The sequence below is a fragment of the Carcharodon carcharias genome, chromosome 1 (assembly GCF_017639515.1).
Source record: "Carcharodon carcharias isolate sCarCar2 chromosome 1, sCarCar2.pri, whole genome shotgun sequence".
In the NCBI taxonomy this organism is placed as follows: Eukaryota; Metazoa; Chordata; class Chondrichthyes; order Lamniformes; family Lamnidae; genus Carcharodon; species Carcharodon carcharias.
Genome location: NC_054467.1, coordinates 112,273,501 through 112,292,763, shown reverse-complemented (window position 1 = coordinate 112,292,763; position 19,263 = coordinate 112,273,501). Strand labels below are relative to the sequence as shown.

At 40.7% G+C, this 19,263-nt stretch overlaps 1 protein-coding gene across 3 annotated transcripts in view; it reads left to right on the top strand.

The window, feature by feature from the left end:
- The window catches only part of bod1l1 (biorientation of chromosomes in cell division 1-like 1), a 73,956-nt gene that overhangs the window by 41,936 nt on the left and 12,757 nt on the right, over nt 1–19,263 (top strand). For all 3 annotated transcript variants that reach the window (XM_041188953.1, XM_041188955.1, XM_041188956.1), the window contains 5 exons: nt 4,734–4,882; nt 6,473–6,617; nt 12,042–12,192; nt 13,442–13,532; nt 14,159–18,791. In XM_041188953.1, the coding sequence (XP_041044887.1) occupies nt 4,734–4,882; nt 6,473–6,617; nt 12,042–12,192; nt 13,442–13,532; nt 14,159–18,791 (5,169 nt within the window). The remainder of the gene's footprint in view (nt 1–4,733; nt 4,883–6,472; nt 6,618–12,041; nt 12,193–13,441; nt 13,533–14,158; nt 18,792–19,263) is intronic.

Sequence of the window (19,263 nt, the reverse complement as noted above, 5' to 3'; positions counted from 1 at the left end):
TTTCTATTCTCCCTGCCAAAATGGACAAGGTCACATTTTCCAACATTATACTCCATTTGCCAAATTTTTGCACGCTCTGTAGACTCTTTGTCCTCTTGATTACTTACTTTCCTATCTATCTTTGTGTCATCAGCAAATTTAGCTGCCACACTTTTGGTCCTTTCATCCAAATCATTAGTACAAACAGGAAGTAGTTGAGGCCACAGCTCTAACCACCCCCCCCGCCACCCCATGGCATTCTACTAGTAACAGCTTGCGAACCTGAAAATGACCCATTTATCTCTACTCTCTAGTTCCAGTAAGCTAACAAATCTTCTATCTGCTGATATGTTACCCCAGCACCATATTTTGTGTGGCACCTTATTGAATGCCTTTTGGAATCTAAGTACATCACATCTACAGATTCCCCTTTATCCACCTTGCTTGTTACTTCCTCAAAGAACTGTAATAAACTAATCAAACGTGGTTTCCCTTTTACAAAACCATGTTGATGCCTCCTGATTACATTATGATTTTCTAAATGTCCTACTATTACCTTCTTAATAATGGATTCTAGCATTTTCCTTATGACAGACAACAGGCTAACTGGCCTATAGTTTCCTGCTTTCTGTCTCCTTCCTTTCTTGAACAGAGATGTTACATTAGTGATTTTCTAATCCACTGGGAGATTTCCAGAATCTAGGGAATTATGGAAAATCGCAACCATTGCATCGACATTCTCTCCAGCCATCTTTAGGACCATAGACTAAAAGCCATGGGGTCCTGGGGACCTGTCAACCTTTAGCTCTAGTATCTTTTCCTTAGTGATTGTGACTGTTTTAAGCTCCTTCCTCTCTTTTACCTCTTGATTTTCTATTATTCTTGATTTTTTTTATCTTCTACTGTGAAGAAAGACACAAAATGCTTGTTCACTGCTTTGGCCATTTCCTTCTTTCCCATTATTAATTCCTCATTCTCACCCTCTAAGGGAACAATACTCGTTTTAGTTACTCTTTTTCTTTTAAAGCACTTGTAGAAACTCTTACTATCTGTTTTTATACTTCTGGCTAGCTTTCTCTCAACTCTAATTTCTACCTCATCTTTTTTAGTCATTCTTTGCTGATTTCTCAGCTTGTCCAATCTTCTGACCTACCACTATTTTTTCAATATGGTACTCTCTCACTTTCTATTTGATACTGTTTTTAATGTCCTTCATTATCCATAGATAGTGCATCCTTCTCAGAGTCTTTCTTTCTCGATGGAATATATCTTTGGGAATTAGGAAATATCTAATGTCTGCCACTTTTTTTTCAACTGACCTACCTTTTAACCAATTTTCCCAGCTCACTTTAGCCAACTCTGATCTCTTACCCTTGTAATAGCCTTTATTTAAGTTTAAGACACTACTCTTAAGATCTAAATATCTCACCCTCAAACTGAATGTGAAATGCTATCATGTTGTGATCGCTGCTGCCTAGAAGCTTCTTCACTTTGAGGTAATTAATTAACATTGTATTGCACACTACCAGGTTTAAAAAAAGCATGTTCCTTGCTGGGCACTAGAATGCACTACTCTAAGAAATTGTCCAGAACACACTCATACAAACTCACCTTCCAGGCTGCCTTTACTAGACTGATTCGTCCAATCTGTATGAAGATTAAAATCACCCATGATTATTGCAGTACCCTTCTTACAAGCCTCCATTAATTCTTCCTATATACCCTGCCCTACAGTGTAGCTATTGTTAGGCGCATAAACTACTCCCATAAGTGACTTGTTACCTTTGCTATTTCTTATCTCTACCCAAACTGATTCTGCATCTTGATCTTTAGAGCTCAGGTCATCTCTCACTATTGTGCTAATGTCATCCTTAATTAACAGAGCTAACCCATATCCATATGCAGCAGGACCTGGGCTATATTCAGGCTTGAGTTGATAAGTGGCAAGTTACATTTGCACTACACAAGTGCCAGGCAATGAGCATCTCCAACAAGAGTGAATCTAACCATCCCACCTTGACATTCAATGGCATTACCATCACTGAATCCCCCACTATCAATGCTGTGGGGGTTACCATTGACCAGAAACTGAACTGGACAAGCCATATAAATACTGTAGCTACAAGAACAGGTCAGAGGTTGGGAATTCTGTGGAGGATAACTCGCCTCTTGATTTCCCAAAGCCTGTCCATGTACTACAAGGCACAAGTCAGGAGTGTCATGAAATACTCGCCACTTGCCTGGATGAGTGCAGTTTCAGCAATACTCAAGAAGTTTGACACACCCAGGGCAAAGCAACTCACTCGATTGGCCACCTTAACCATTCACTCCCTCCACCGTCGACAAAGTGGCAGCAGTGTGTACCATGTATGAAATGTGCTGCAGAAACTCACCAAGATTCCTTTAACGGCACCTCCAAACCAGCGGCCTCTACCATCTAGGAGAACAAGGGGAGCAAGGGAACACCACCACCTGCAAGCTCCCCTTCATGCCACATACCATCCTGACTTAGACCTATATCACTGTTCCTTCACTGCCGCAGGGGCAAACTCCTAGAACTCCCTTCCTAATAGCATTGTGGGTGTATCTACAAAAGTTGGACTCCAGCAGTTCAAGAAGGCAGCTTACAACCAAATTCTCGAGGGATGTTGAGGATGGGCAATAAATGCTGGCCTAGCCAGTGATGACCAGACTCCATGAATGAATAAATAAATAAGTAACACCTTTTCCTAGCTTCCTGTCCTTTCAAAATGTCAAATACCCTTGAATATTTAGGCCCCAGCCTTGGTCATCATGCAACCATGTCTCTCAAATGGTTATCAGATCATATATATTTTTCTATTTGTGCTGTCAATTCACCTGTTTTGTTGCGAATGCTGTGCACATTCAGATAGAGTCTTTAATTATGTCTTTTTACTATTCTAACAAACTGGCCTTAAGTTCATACACTCTGTCCCTTCTTGCCGCACTCTGATTATCATTACCCATGTCACAACCCTGCTCTATCACCTTGCCCTTTCTCCTAAATCTGCCCTCATGTGATCCCTTGCCCCCACTGTTTAGTTCAAAGCCCTCTCTGCCGGCCTTGTTATATGACTCGCCAGGACTGGTCGCAGCATGGTTCAGGTGAAGGTGCTCGCAATGGTACAGTTCCCACTTTCCTCAGTACTGCTGCCAGTATCCCATGAATCAAAACCCATTTTCCCCACACCAGTCTTTGAGCCACGCATTCAACTCTATATTTATTTACCCTAAGCCAATTTGCTCATAGCCTGGGTAATAACCCAAAGATTATTACCTTTGTGCTTCTGCTTTTTAATTTAGCCCCTAGCTCTCATAATCCCTATAGAGAATCTCTCTCCTAGTTCTATCTTATATTGGCAACCATGTGGACCACAACAACTGGATCCTCCCCCTCCCACTGCAAGTTCCTTTCCAGTCCCGAGCAAATGTCCCAAACCCTGCCACTTGGCAGGCAACACAGCCTTCTGGATTCACTCGGTTGCAGAGAAACATCTATCCCCCTGATTATGCTGTCCCCTACTACCTCTACATTTTTAGTTACTCCCCTCACTTGAATGGCTTCCTGCACCATGGCCAATTCACTCATCCAACCTGCAGCCCTCTCTCTCACCCACATAAGCTTCAAGAACCTCCAACTAGTTGGACAATTGCAAGGGCTGAGGTTCCTCCACTTCTATCTACTCCATCCCCTTATGTGCCTCACTCACAGTCACACCCTCCTGTCCCTGACCACAATCAGATGACCCTATCCTCAGGGTTCAAATTATCCCAGTAACATTCCCCCTTCCTGATCCATCACATTATTCACACTCAGTCTTCAGCTCATGAACTCAACCTGAGTTTCTCAAGCCGCAGATACTTACTGCAGAATTAGGCGCCGTGGATCACACTGGGGTTCATCAGCTCCCACGTGCTGCAGCGCACCACTACTCTGGCTGTCCTTATTGTGCTTTAATTAAGTAATTATTTTCTTAATTAAATTTAATGCCTCTAGTCCTACTTGTGCTTGTGTTCTTATTATTTCAATTAATCTTATTGTTGCCCCAATTAAAATTCCCTAGTTTAGATAAGCGAAAAAGCTCAACAACCAATTAATCACTTGCCATCTTCCCTGTTACATTACCCTTTGATTTTCTTTGAAATGGTCTGAACCCACAGACTTTCCCACTACCCCCCGCAACCAGCTCTTCAAACTCCCACCACTGTCTCTAGGTTACCCTCTATTTCTAGGAAGTAACTTGTGCTTTCTGCAGCTATTGAAGGCTTAAAAACAGTAGGAGCAACTCTCTTCCCCTTTGCACCAAATTCCCAATTTCACACTTGGTTTACCTCACTCGGGCGTAGTCTCCTTTGCATGTGTCCCTTACTCCATGCATTTTATAGAGGCTCAGTAGTCTGCCATTATCAAAAATCAATCCAGCTTATGAAAAGTTATTTCAAGTTATTGGAACAAATTATTAATTTGACATCACATATCAGCAGCTAGGGAACACCTGAAAGTATGCAGGGAACACTCGGTTATCAGCTCATCCACTCAAACGGAATAGTAAGTCTGAAAGTATTAAATAGGGTGAAAGTCTAATAAAATTCAGTGGCATGATGCTTGGTGTTTCACTCATCTTGTGAGTATGGTATGTTGGACTGAGACCAATGGATTCAGGAAGCTGAAGCCAAATAAAGCATTTTGGGTAGGAAAATCTGGGTTTTGATTAAACATTATCTTTATTTAGAAAAAGATACCCAATTGGAAACAAACGAGCAAAAGGAGGGCAGAGTGAAACCTGGGCGACATCCATACGTCCACAAACCATTTCTATATTCGAAGTATTATAGTGATTCAGATGATGAAGAAACAGTAGTTCAGCGTCGACAGTCGATCGTAAGTTAGAGCTATTCCTTACTCCTGTGACTGCTTTGAAAGTTTACACTTCAAATTTGAGGGTGTGGAATGAATGGGACAATTAGAAGAAATGATTGACATTTGTATTTTATTTTTATGGTACTGGTATATTAGGAAACTGGCTTGGTGAAATTGCTGGCTTTGACATTGCGATAGTGCAATTTGTTGCTGATCTAGAATACTTCACTAATTTACCCTTATCCATATGTTAGTTCAATTCCTGCACTGCCAGGTTTAATAATTCTCAGCCAGTTTCTTTTGATACCAGGGATTCCCATCTAATATAAAAACAGAAAATGCTGGAAATACTTAACAGTTTTGGCAGCATCTGTGGAGAGAGAAATAGAAATTTCAGGTTGGTGACCTTTCACCAGAACTGGAAAAGTTAAAGATGTAACAGATTTTAAGCAAGTACAGAGGCAAAGTAGGAGGAGAATGGGACAGAACAAAATAGAAAATTTGTGCTTCTGCGGGAGAGATTAACTGGCAAAAGGGATGATGGTGCAAGACAAAAGCGAGTGCTTGTGGAGCGCAAGAACACAAAGGGACAAGAAACAAAAGATAAGCCTGGAGGAAGAGTAAATGGAAATCACAGAATCATCAACAGCTACCATATGGGAAAAAAAAGGGCCAGAGATTATGATCTGAAATTGTTGAACTTGATGTTGAGCCCAATAAACTGTAATTGCAGGACAAGGTATTGTTCCTCAAAGCCAAGGGCATAGAGATCAGAATGAGAAGGAGAATTAAAATGACAGGTGGCCAGAAGCCTGAGGTTATGCTTGTGGACTAAACACTTCCACCCTACCACAGATCTTCCCTTTTGTTCTCTTCCTCCACCCCTGCCCCCTTTCCCTGTCTTTCAGCTTGCTTAAAACATGTTACATCTCTAACTTTTTGCAGTTTTTACAGAAGGTCTCTGACCTGAAAAGTTAACTCTTGCGTCTCTCTCCATGGATGTTTTTGAGCTGAGTATGTCCAGTATTTTCTGTTTTTATTTGATTCCCAGTGTCTAGTATTTTGCTTTGCATTCCATCTAATTCTTGTTTGCAGATGACAGTTATGAACTTCACTCATGGTCTGTGACCTATTTCTTGTTACATACTGAGAAATATTTGGAGAGGAATGCTGAGATGCTAATTTGGGGTTGTGTAAATTGAAGTACAAGAACCAAGACTGAAGTAGACGTTTGTTTCATACAAACTTCTTGATGCTTGGAATCAGTTAAATCACACCAAGCTCTATTTAATTCTGACTAATTTATGCTTGAGCTTCAAATGCTCAACGACGCACTGTTGTTGGTTTCATTTTAAACAAGTGTGGAATACAGGCCCGTATTCATCTATAATAAAATGCCTTGTTCTGTCCACTTACAGTGCATGGCATGAATCATATATATCTTTTGCTTGTGTAAGCAAGCACCCAAATATCCAAACAGATGATAAAAACCAGAAGACAGCCATGGACCAATTACAGCTTTGAACAGAATTTGATGAAGGAACAATAGACTTGGCTGGCAGTTCCCTATGCTCGGTATAGTTGTGATGCTTTTATCATCTATTTACGTAGGCAAAAGAGAAAGCAGAGCGGTTACTCAGGCGGCAGTGGAACAGGGAAAGGGGCGAGGACAAGCTCAAACATGTGGAAAATGAAAAAGGAAGACCACCAGAAGAGACATGGAGAGATGAAGACTATCTCCAAACGCTGGAAAAAGGTGGTTAACTTCAAAGCTGCAAAACGAAATAATTGCTGTGTATTTACTTCATTACATTTTTAATGATTATTGTGTGTTTCCCTAACAATTAAATTTAATTTCATGTATTTTTTTTAACTAAAACTTTCAGCTAAGCTCCAATCTATGTGGTCAAATTTTTCCCTTCAGAAAATGTACCTGTTCACCTGTCTCCTTTATTAGAGAGTCCACTCCACACACCAACCTCTGAAATCAATAGCCCCAATAGTGTGGCTGATGGTTCTGTAATATATTTAAGCACTTCTGCCAGTGTTGCAAATATTGACACCCACACCAGCTCTAATTAACTAGTGAGATCAACTTACAGTCACATCAATCCAGATTTGCCAGTTGTCATTTGCATTACTTAATGTAGTCAGAACCAAAATATTTCTGTCAGTGGTGCCACCTTCTTAGGCTTTTAGGTGTTTTTCTAATTCCATCAATTGTTAGTCCATGCAAACAGGCCATTTTAGAACCTTTAGAACTTTTCAAATAGAATTAGGCAATGCATTTACATGCTCTTAACTGAAATCAAATATGTGAGATTGCCAAGGCCAAGAACTAGGATTTGGTCCTTTGAGTTTGTGATCATGTAATGTTAATATTTGTGATTGAATGTGGGGCTGAAATGTATCACAGAATCTTAACAGCACAGAAGGAGGCCATTCAGCCCATCATGTCTGTACCAGCTTTCCAAATGAGCGTTATGACCTTGCCCTGCCTTTTCCCCATACCCTTACACATTGTTTTTATTCAACTAATCATCTGATGTGCTCTTGAATGTCTCAATTGAACCTGCCTCCACCACACTTCCAGGCAGTGCATTCCAGACCTGAACCACTTGTGTGAAAAGTTTTTTTTTCTCATCTCACATTTGCTTATTTTGCATGTCACTTTAAATCTGTGCCTTGTCGTTATTGATCCTTTTATGAGTGAGAACAGCTTCTCCCTATCTACTCTCTCCAGCCCCGTCATGATTTTGAACATCTCTATCAAATCTCGTCTTTGCCGCCTTCTCTCCAAGGAGAACAGCCCCAACCTCTCCAATCTATCCTCATAGCTGAAGCTTCTCGTCCCTGGAACCATTCTTGTAAACGTTTCCTGCACACTCTCCAATGTGTTCACATCCTTCCTATGATGTGATGCCCAGAACTGTACACAATTCTCCAGCTGAAGCCTAATGAGTGTCTTATATAAATTCAGCAATACCTCCCTGCTCTTGTACTCTATGCCTCTATTAATAAAGCCCAGGATACTATATGCTTTATTAACTGCTCTCTCCACCTGCTCTACCATTTTCAATGATCCAAGCATGTATGCACTCAAGTCTTTCTGCTCCTGCACCCACTTCAAAATTTCACCCCTTATTTTTTTGTCTGTCCATGTTCTTCCTACCAAAATGCATCACCTCTCACTTCTCCACATTGAACTTCATTTGCCACCTATCTGCCCACTCACCAACTTGTCTATGTCCTCTTGAAGTTCCACACCATCCTCCTTGCAGTTCACAACACTCCCAAGTTTCGTATCATCTGCAAACTTGAAATTGTCCCCTGCGCACCAAGATCTAGATCATTAATATATATCAGGAAAAGCAAGGGTCCCTATACGAGCCCCTGGGGAACTCCACTACAAACCTTCCTCCATCACAAAAAATACCCACTCACCATTACTCTCTGCTTCCTATTTTTCAGCCAATTTTGTATCCACGTTGCTACTGTCCCTTTTATTCCATGAGCAATAACTTGTCTCTCAAGTTGGTTGTGTGGCACTATATTAAATGCCTTTTGAAAGTCCATGTACACCACATCAACAGCATTACCCTCATCGACCTCTTCTGTTGCCTCTTCAAAAAAAACTCCAGAAAGTTGGTTGAACACGATTTCCTCTTTAGAAATCCATGCTGGCTCTTCCTTATCAACCCATATTGCTGCCTAATTCTATCCTGAATAATTGTTTCTAGAATCTTGCCCACCACTGAAGTTAAACTGTAATTCTTTTTTGAACAAGGGCATAATGTTTGCAATTCTCCAGGCACTATGCCTGAGTCTAGGGAAGACTGAAATTTTTTTTTTTATTATTCATTCATGCAATGTGGGTGTCGCTGGACAGGCCAGCATTTATTACCCATCCCTAATTGCCCTAGTTCAGGGGGCATTTAAGAGTCAGCCACATTGCTGTGGGTCTGGAGTCACATGTAAGCCAGACCAGGTAAGGACAGCAGATTTCCTTACCTAAAGGAACAAGATGGGTTTTTACAACAATCGACAATGGTTTCATAAAAGCAAAATACTGCTGTTGCTGGAAATCTGAAACAAAAACAGAAATTGCTGGAAAAACTCAGCAGGTCTGACAGCATCTGTGGAGAGGAAGACAGAGTTAACGTTTTGAGTCCATATGATTCTTCATTAGAACTAAAGAGAAATAGAAATGTGGTGAAATATAAGCTGTTTAAGGGGGGTGGAACAGGTAAAGCTGGAAAGAGGGCCAGTGATAGCTGCAGGCAAAGGAGAGATTGCCAAATATGTCATAAACAAAAGATCAAAGGGGTGTTGACGGTAGTGATATTGACTAAAGGATGTGCTAATGGTGACATTAAGGGTAGAAAGGATGAGCGAGTGACAAATGGCCCTAATGGGGGCAGGGTGGGGGTAAGAATTGAAGTAGGCTAAAAGGTGGAGATAAAACAATGGATGGAAATAAATTTTAAAAAATAATAATAGAAATATAGATTAAAAAATATAAAATAATTATTAGAAAAAAGGGGTTGCGGATGGAGGAGAGATTTCATGATCTGAATCAAATCGGAAGATTAGGAATGCCTAATCAGAAGATAAAATGCTGTTCCTCCAGTTTGGGTTGAGCTTCACTGGAACAGTGCAGCAGGCCAAGGATGGACAGGCGGGCATGAGAACAGGGTGATGTGCTGAAATGGCAAGCGACATGCAAAGTGGTCACCCAGTCTGCATTTGGTGTCTCCAATGTAGAAGTTTCATGTTTCAATGAAACAATGGTTTCCTGGTTATCATTAGACTTTTAATTCCAGATTTTTTATTGACTTCAAATTCCACCATCTGCCGTGGCAGGATTCGAACCCAGGTCCTCAGACCATTACCCTGGGTCTCTGGATTACTGGTCCAATGACAATACCACTACGCCATTGCCTCCCCGGTGTGGCCAGTGCCCCTGCAATTTCTACTCTCTCTCCCTTCAATATCCTTGGATGCATCTCATCTGGTCCCGGTGCCTTGTCAAGTTTGAGTACCAACAGTTTGTTCAACACTTCCTCCTTATCAATTTTGAATCCTTCTAATGGCAGCGTTTCATTGTCTGTCACCATGTCCTGGGTAGCATCTACCTCCTTTGTAAAGACGGATACAAAGTATTCATTTAATACCTCAGCCATGGCGCCTCTGTCCATGTATAAATTCTCTTTTAGGTCCCTAATCAGCCCTACAACTCCTTTTGCCACCCTTTTACTATTTATATACCTATAGAAGACTTTTATTTCCAAGTTTGCTGATGACACAAAACTAGGTCAGAATGTGAATTGTGAGGAGGATACAAAAGGCTCCAAGGGGATTAAGGCAAGCTAAGTGAGTGAGTGGGCAAGGACATGGCAGATGGAATATAGTGGGCCTGAACTTTCGTGGAGCAGCAATCACAGTTAGATTGCCACTCCGCTCCTATTTACTTACACTGAAATGCAGCCTCACCTTTCTCATCCAACGTTCCAACTTGGGCAAGGTGAGAATAGTGCAGTTCAGCGGGTTCTGTGGCCTTCAGCCAAGTGCAGGAGAGTTGGGAAAAGGAAGCCACACCCCCTTTCGTCTACAGCACTAGCTGCTGTAAAGCAGGTAGGTTTAAAGGTCCAGCCACTTTGAGAAGTCAGGGAGATGGTAAGTGGGTAGGATGAGGGATTTGGATGGGGGGGTGAGATAGGTGATGGTGCTGGGGCAGTCAGGTGGAGGGGGTGTCAGTGGATGGGCAGTCGGGGGCATGGTAGTTCTGGAGGATAGACGGTGGGGGGGGCTAGTCAGGGGTCTGATGTGGGGGAGGGGGGTGTGGGTGGTAGGTGATGTATTCGAGGGATGCAGTGTGGTTGGTGGTGTGTGGGTAGTCAGGGGTTTCAGGTGTTAGGGGGTTGTGGTGATAGTTTTTGGGGGGGGCAGCCCATTGGTGGGCTGTAGTCAGGAGGTCTAGTGTTGGGGGAGGGGGGAGAGTCAATACTGCAGTTACCCAGGAGTTAGAAGTGGCTTTAATTCTTCTAACTTTTCCTTCCTGACTATTCCTGTGAGACAGTTGGAACCATCCGAAGTTTGCTAATTAAATCAGAGTTTCGCAGTGCAGGGTTTGAACTTCCTGGGTAATTGCCATGCAATCCTTCGATGGAGAATTCTGGGGAGGTCACTCAGCACATCATTGGGATACCCCTCTGGATACGACGCCCCAGAGATCAGAAGTTGTGGGCCAATGTGAAAAAATGCGAAGCTATCCATTTTGGTAGGAAAAACAGAAATGTGCATTTTTTAAGTGGTGAGAGTTTAAGAAGTGTTGATATCCAAAGGGATGTGGGTGTACTTGCTCATGATTCACTGAAAGCTAGCGGGCAGGTGCAGCAAGCATTTAGAAAGGCAAATAATATTTTGGCGTTGTTGCAAGAGGATTTGAGCACGAGTAAAAATGTCTTGCTGCAACTGTATAGAGCCTTGGTGAGACTGCACCTGGAGTTTTGGGTACAGTTTTGGTGTCCGTGCCAAGGGAAGGATGTACTTGCCATAGAGGGAGTGCAACAAAAATTTACCAGACTGATTCCTGGGATGGCGGGATTGTCTTATGTGAGGAGAGATTGAGGAGACTGGGCCTGTATTTTCTAGAGTTTAGAAGAATAAAAGGTGATCTACTCTTGCTCCTTGTTCCTATGTTCTCATTGAAACATACAAAATTCTTTCAGGGCTAGACAGGGTGGATGCAGGAAGGATGTTCCCCTGGCGGGAGGTTCTAGAACCAGGGGACACAGTCTCAGAATAAGAGGTAGGCCATTTAGGACAGAGATGAATAGGGGTTCCTTCAATCAGAGAAGGGTAAATCTTTGGAATTATCTACCCCAGAGGGCTTTGGAGGTTTAGTCATTGAATACATTCAAGACAGAGATCAATAAATTTCTAGATAGTAAAGACATCAAGGGATATGGGGGTAGTGCAGGAAATTAACATTGAGGTACATGGTCAGCCATGATCTAAGTGAATGGCGGAGAATGCCTGAGGGGCCAGCTGGCCCACTCCTGCTTCTATTTTCTATGTATCTACATAAATGCTAAATTTTGAGAGGTTTATCTCTTTAAAGTGCCTGAAGATTACATTTTAATTATTTTTATACTCTCAATCTTAATGTTTGTTCCAGGTATTAGCAGTAATTCAGATATTGAAATGAATCCAAGGAAAATGCATCAACCTGCAGCCCTAATTTCAAAAGTAAACAAAGCCACCTTGAAAGAACAAAAAGTCTTGGAGAAAAAAGTGGCATTAAGAAGAAAAAGAAAAGGCGATTTAAGGTATTATAATTCTTAGAGCACTGTCTGAGTAAACAGGTTTCAGGAAAGCATATTTCCTTGCGTACTTAATAAAATGACTCATCATGTTCTTAGTTATGTTAGTCGGCTAAAAACATATGTTTGACAAGGTTATTCCAATAATTATTTCAAATGTCACTGCCTGTCTCTAATTTAACTGTCTTTGAGTCACACTTGGAACTGATCACAAGTTTAAGTTTTAAAGATGTAAATTGGACTGCTGGAATGGATGAGGTATTGGAGGCATCAAAAAAGATGTGTGTAGTATTTTTAAACAATTAAAACCAATTTAAAGTTAAAATAGTAAAAAGAGATCAAAATTGAGCAATGAAGGGAAAATAAGGTGGGTGAGAGCAAAAGTAAAATTTGAAAAAGTTTCATTTTTAGTTTGAGGATCATTTTAACATATAATTTAGTACTGTAATGTTGCTATTTGCATCTGTATAACATAGTTACAATAAAACAGTTTTTATTGCGTACACTGGAACTGCCTTAAAAAGAGATCTTGGAACTTCCCGAAGTTCAGATAAGCATACACACCTGAAATGCAAACCTATTGGATCTCTGCGCTGATGCTGACTGAACTGTAGTGTTTTTTGTTTTGCTTTAGCTGTCCAACACTCATTTTTTGTTTTTTATTTGATTTAGTAGCCCTCTTCCTGTTTACTGTTGTCAAATGCTGATAAGGCTTTTTTTTTCAGTAGTTTTATGATTTAGATTTTTAGAAAGAGACTTGTAGGTTTTAAGAATAAAGTGACAAAGCTGAACTTGTTTTGCATGTTTATTTCACTGTCATTCTTCTATATCAGGTCTCCCTTATCCACATATCATCTTATCATGAAAATATAATCTTGAGTATATTTGGTAAAGATGTATGTAATCTGCTTTAACATTTTTTGTGGAGTTCTTAGGCAATGCACCAACTACAGTTGAGGGAGAATAGCCAAGTTCATATCTTGTTCTTGGGCTGGTTCCCAGATGTTTAAGAGTAGCCTGCAAAAGATCTTCCACATTAGTGTAACTATAGTTGACCACTCAGTAGTGTTGTGAATTGTAGATATGAACATATGTCCCACCACACATTTGCGCTGTGACAATGTGCCCTGATTTTGGATTCATTCTTTTTCAGTGTAATTAATGTTGGAAAATAAGCATAATAATGTAAATTTTACATATATTGGGTGTTATTGCATGTTTACATTATTCTTAATTTATTATCCATATTTTACAGAAATCTAGCAGAGGAACTTGCTTTGCATGAAGATCGAAAAAGGAGATGTGAACAGCCAGAAGAATTTAAAGAGACAGCAATTAAAACAGAGGTAGATAATAGAAAACTGTCTTAACTTTCTAGAATTCACACATTTTATTTACAGTAACATATTTGAAATAGCCAGTTTTCTTCTAAAATGCAAGTAGCAAATACAAAATTTTGTTTGAATTAAACTTGAAAACTCATTTCTCATACTGAGACTGTATTGGTTACTTATCCAAAAATTGAGGGAAAAGTGTTTCATTCTGTGTAGAAATTGATATTTGATAGAATTTAAATGAATAAAATATTAACTTGGTACTCAAAACAGGATAAATTTCACTCCATAAATTGATAAATATATATTTGAATCTTAACTTTGGAAAAGCATCTAAAATTATCCCTTGAAATATCACTCTTGTTGTCTCATTTGTATGTAATTTGCATACAGTAACTCAACCGAAGTAAGCCAATGTGCTGCAAAAATGTTTTTCTGTACTATTATTGTGCTTGATCATCTAAAATAAATAGTTTTTCAGTTCAGCGCTCATGTTTGTTTATCATACTGTAAAAGATGTTCCTATGTGAAATATGGGCAGGTATTGCTGTTCCACATAGTTTTGAGCTGATTATTTTGAAGCAACACTTTATTTCTTATTATTTAACCACTAAAATTCTACCTTGTTTCTTTTTCAGAACAAAGAAAAGGTTGTTGCTTCCTCTGCTTCTAAAGATTCCAAGAGTACTGCGCCCACAGATCTGCCATCAAAGCCTGTTAGGAGAATTTCAGAATCTATTCAATCAGATGATGAGAACAGAAATGAATTGAAAATGGATCATGAGCCTTGTCAAAAGCAGCTAAGAGGCAATTCGTCCTCCCAAGAGTCAGTTACAGAAGCATTGGAAGTGACTGAAGTTAATAAACTTAATGACTTTGAAATAGAAGGAAATATGAATAATAAGGAGTCATCTAAACAGACAGATGAAGTCAAGCATATAAAAGAAAGTGATGGGGAATTGGTGTTGTCTAAGAGTGGCTCAAGGACAGACAATTTTCATATAGATGCTGATTGGAAGCTGAGCGACTCTGCAGAGGAGAAAGCCATGCCCAATTGCCTTTATGTTATTGTTTCAAAGAGCGACAACAAACCTCTCGTTTCTTCAAGTTCTTCAGATTCATCTTTAATAGAGCAGAACCAAGATGCCAAACCTAGAGAGCACTCAAAGATAAGGGAAGAAAAAAGTGATGAGAAAGGGAAAGAGAAAAGATATGATGCTGAAAGTTCCTTGTCAAAATCCAAGGACAATACACAGGAAGATGCAAAAGGCCACGAGAAAAACAAAGAAAAGAGAAATGAAGCTGAAAGCACTAGACCAAAATTCAAGGAAAACTCACAAGAAGATCAAAAGGCTACTGAAAGGGGGAAAGAGAAACGGAATGATTCTGAAAACCCTCGCTCTAGATTCAAGGAAAATACACATGAAGATGCTAAAAGCCATGAGAGAAGCAAGGAAATGAAAAATGAATTTGAGCATAGCCGAACAAAATTTAAAGAAAATGCACAAGATGATAAAGGCAAAGAGAAGAGAAATGAGCCTGAGCGATCTCGGTCAAGATTCAAGGAAAGCTTGCAGGAAGCTGTGAAAGGCCATGAGAAAGGCAAAGAGAGGAGGGGTGATTCTGGAAATTCTTGGTCAAAATCCAGGGAGAAAACGCAGGAAGACATAAGAAGTCATGAGAAAGTGAAAGACATTCAAAACGAATCTGAAAGCTCTCGGTCAAAATCGAGGGAAAGCTTACAGGAAGATGTCAAAAGTAAAGAGAAAAGAAAGAATTTTGAGAATTCACGGTCAAGGTCCAAGGAAGAATTGCAGGAAGATAAACGCAACGAGAAGAGAATAGAAAGGAGACACGATTTTGAAAGGTCTCGATCAAAATCGAAGGAAATTGAAAGCACACGGTCAAAATCCAAGGACAACATTGAAATCTTGCGGTCAAAATCCAAGGATTCTGTTGAAAGCTCAGGGTCAAAATCCAAGGACAGTGCTGAAAGCCTCCGGTCAAAATCCAAGGACAGTGATGAAAGCCTCCGGTCAAAATCCAAGGACAGCAGTGAAAGCTCCCGGTCAAAATCCAAGGATGGTGGTGAAAGCTTCCGGTCAAAATCCAAGGATGGTGGTGAAAGCTTCCGGTCAAAATCCAAGGATGGTGGTGAAAGCTTCCGGTCAAAATCCAAGGATGGTGGTGAAAGCTCCCGGTCAAAATCCAAGGACGGTGGTGAAAGCTCCCGGTCAAAATCCAAGGACAGCTGTGAAAGCTCCCGGTCAAAATCCAAGGATGGCAGTGAAAGCTTCCGGTCAAAATCCAAGGACGGTGGTGAAAGTTCCCGGTCACAATCCAAGGACGGTGGTGAAAGTTCCCGGTCACAATCCAAGGACGGTGGTGAAAGTTCCCGGTCACAATCCAAGGACGGTGGTGAAAGTTCCCGGTCACAATCCAAGGACGGTGGTGAAAGTTCCCGGTCACAATCCAAGGACGGTGGTGAAAGTTCCCGGTCACAATCCAAGGACGGTGGTGAAAGTTCCCGGTCACAATCCAAGGACGGTGGTGAAAGTTCCCGGTCACAATCCAAGGACGGTGGTGAAAGTTCCCGGTCACAATCCAAGGACGGTGGTGAAAGTTCCCGGTCACAATCCAAGGACGGTGGTGAAAGTTCCCGGTCACAATCCAAGGACGGCGGTGAAAGTTCCCGGTCACAATCCAAGGACGGCGGTGAAAGTTCCCGGTCACAATCCAAGGACGGCGGTGAAAGTTCCCGGTCACAATCCAAGGACGGCGGTGAAAGTTCCCGGTCACAATCCAAAGACAGCGTTGAAAGCTCCCGGTCAAAATCCAAGAACGGTGATGAAAGTTCCCGGTCAAAATCCAAGGACGGTGGTGAAAGCTCACGGTCAAGATCCAAGGATAGTGGTGAAAGCTCGCGGTCAAGATCCAAGGATAGTGGTGAAAACATGCGGTCAAAATCAAAGGACAGCTTTGAAAGCTCCCGGTCAACGTCCAAAGACTCTATTGAAAGCTCCCGATCAAAATCCAAGGACAGCGTTGAAAGCTCCCGGTCAAAATCCAAGGACAGCGTTGAAAGCTCCCGGTCAAAACCCAAGGACTCCATTGAAAGCTCCCGGTCAAAACCCAAGGACTCCATTGAAAGCTCCCGGTCACAATCCAAGGACTCCATTGAAAGCTCCCGGTCACAATCCAAGGATAGCATTGAAAGCTCCCGGTCAAAATCCAAGGACTCCATTGAAAGCTCCCGGTCAAGATGCAAGGACTCCGTTGAAAACTCGCGGTCTAAATCCAAGGACTCCAGTGATAGCTCCCGGTCAAAATCCAAGGACTCCGGTGAAAGCTCCCGGTCAAAATCCAAGGAAGATATTGAATGTAATCAGAAAGGAATGGAAAAGAGACATGATTCTGAAAATGCTCAGTTGAAATCCAAAGAACAATTAGAAATCCCGCGATCAAAATCCGGGGAAAAATTACAGGGAGATGCTCAATTTGAGAGCATTCAAAAGAGGCATGATTCTGAAAACCCCTCTCCTAAATCCAAGGACAAAGTGCGGGAAGTTGTCCAATACAATGAAAGGGGAATGGAAAAGAAACGTGATTCTGAAAACACTGGGTCAAAACCCAAGGATCATTCAGAAAGCTTTCAATCAAGATTCAAGGAGAACATGCAGGACGGTGTTCAAGGCAACGAGAAAGGAATCGAAAAGAGATATGATTCTAAAAACATGAATTTTGAAAATTCACGATCAAGGTCCAAGGAAGACTTGCAGGAAGATAAAGTTAACAAGAAAATAGAGAAAATGAATGATTTTGAAAATACTCGGACAAAATCCCAGGAACACTTTGAACATTCACGGTCAAAATCCAAGGAACAGTCTGAAAGTTCTCGATCAAAGTACAAAGAAAATTTGCAGGAAGATATTCAAAAGACAGAAAAAGGAGTAGACAGGAAATGTAATTCTGAAAGCATCCAGCGTCTAAAATCCAGGGAACACTCTGAAAAATCTCAATCAAAATCAAAAGGAAAAGGCCAGGAAAACATTCAAGACTGTGGAAATGAAAAGGAAAAGAAAAATGATTTCCAAAGTATTCGGTCTAAATCCAAAGAGTACTCTGAAAACGTGCAAGAAAAGTCCAAAGAAAAAGCACAAAGCAGTGAGAAAGGAGTAGAAAAGAAGGGTAATTTTGAAAACATTCAATCAAGGCCAGTGGAAAAAGTGCAAAATAATCAAGGCAATGAAGAACTAAAAGAAAAAGAAAGCGACTTGCAAAATTCTCTGTCCAAACCGATAGCAATAGATTATCAAGACATTCAAACCACTGAGAGGAGTAAGTTGGAAGACTCAGCGTCAAACTGCAAGGGAAATGTGGAAACTGCTAAAGACAATAGAACAGAAGAGAGAAATGAACCTGAGAATGGTCAGCCAGAATCTGAAGCTTACCTGCAGGAAGATATTAAAAGTAATGAAACCGAGAAAGAAAAGAAAAATTATTCTGAAAATTCAGAATCAAAATTAAAGGAATGGCACATGAAAAACATTGATGAAACAAATGGTACAGGGAAAAAATCTGAAAACTTGCAGTCAAAGAACGAAATACAAGTTGATCAAACTAATACTGAAAAGGACATTGATAAGGAGAGCTGCCAGTTAACATTAGAAGAAAGCACACTGGATTCTAAAGAAATTGCACATGATAGCACAGGAGACTTAGAGATGGAAACAGAAAAGATTCTGAAAACTGAAGACAAATTAGAGGAGAGAAAGGAAACTTTTGAAAGTGAAGGGAGTGAGGGAAGGCATATGAACAACATACCCAAGGGTGAAAAAGAGCATGAGGCTGTACAGAACAAAACTGGTATTTGTAGGGCAGCTCTGTTGGAAAAAGAGCAAACTGAGGAACCAGCTCATAACCAAGCAGTAAGGCCAAATGAGTTAAATATTCCTCTAAATGTGGAACAGTGTGGATCCTTACTTTCTCCTTATGAGACCATTTCTCCTGATACTCCAACATTGGATAATGCAGGTCAACATCCAGTTGCAAGTACAGCACAGTTTGTTCATTATGATCCTTCTTCACCAGCTACTCCAACACTTGATGAAAACTTTAGCTACGAGGCGTCTTCTGTTGCCCAACCTTCTATGGAAGGCTCTGGAAAGGAAGAAGCTCATACTTCAGAAAACGTTAAAGAGAATTTATGTAATGAACAGCAAGCTAAAGAACTGGATACAAAATTTGACCCATCAAAAGTGGAGACACAAGGTAAGAAGAAAATGTACAATGATCACCTATTGGTTGTTCACAGAATTGTTCATTAAAATAGTTAAATTGTGTTTTTCATTAGGATATAGCCACCTAATGTTGGGAATTTACTGTGGAGTATAGCTTTAGAGTTTTTGCGTATTGTTACCTTTTCAGAGCCACTTGATTTTCCCTCGCATCCAGAGATTTTGCGGGCAGGGCTTCAACCAGTTTTTTTGGCTTTATCAGCACTAGTGTCTTGCTGTAGCTGTTCAAATAAGAACATTTGTGTTATTTCCATGTCATGTTGAACCTACAGGTTGCTATTAAAAAAACTAAAATCCTGATGGTTGGGGAAGCATTCAATTGATCTCCACAGTATGTATATCAAAACAGTGGCTAGCTCAGTGATTCTGAAGCTATATGTGTGCTATAAACTGTTCAGACATCACCCTTAGTTTTTATTCTTTCATGGAATGTGGGCATCACTGGA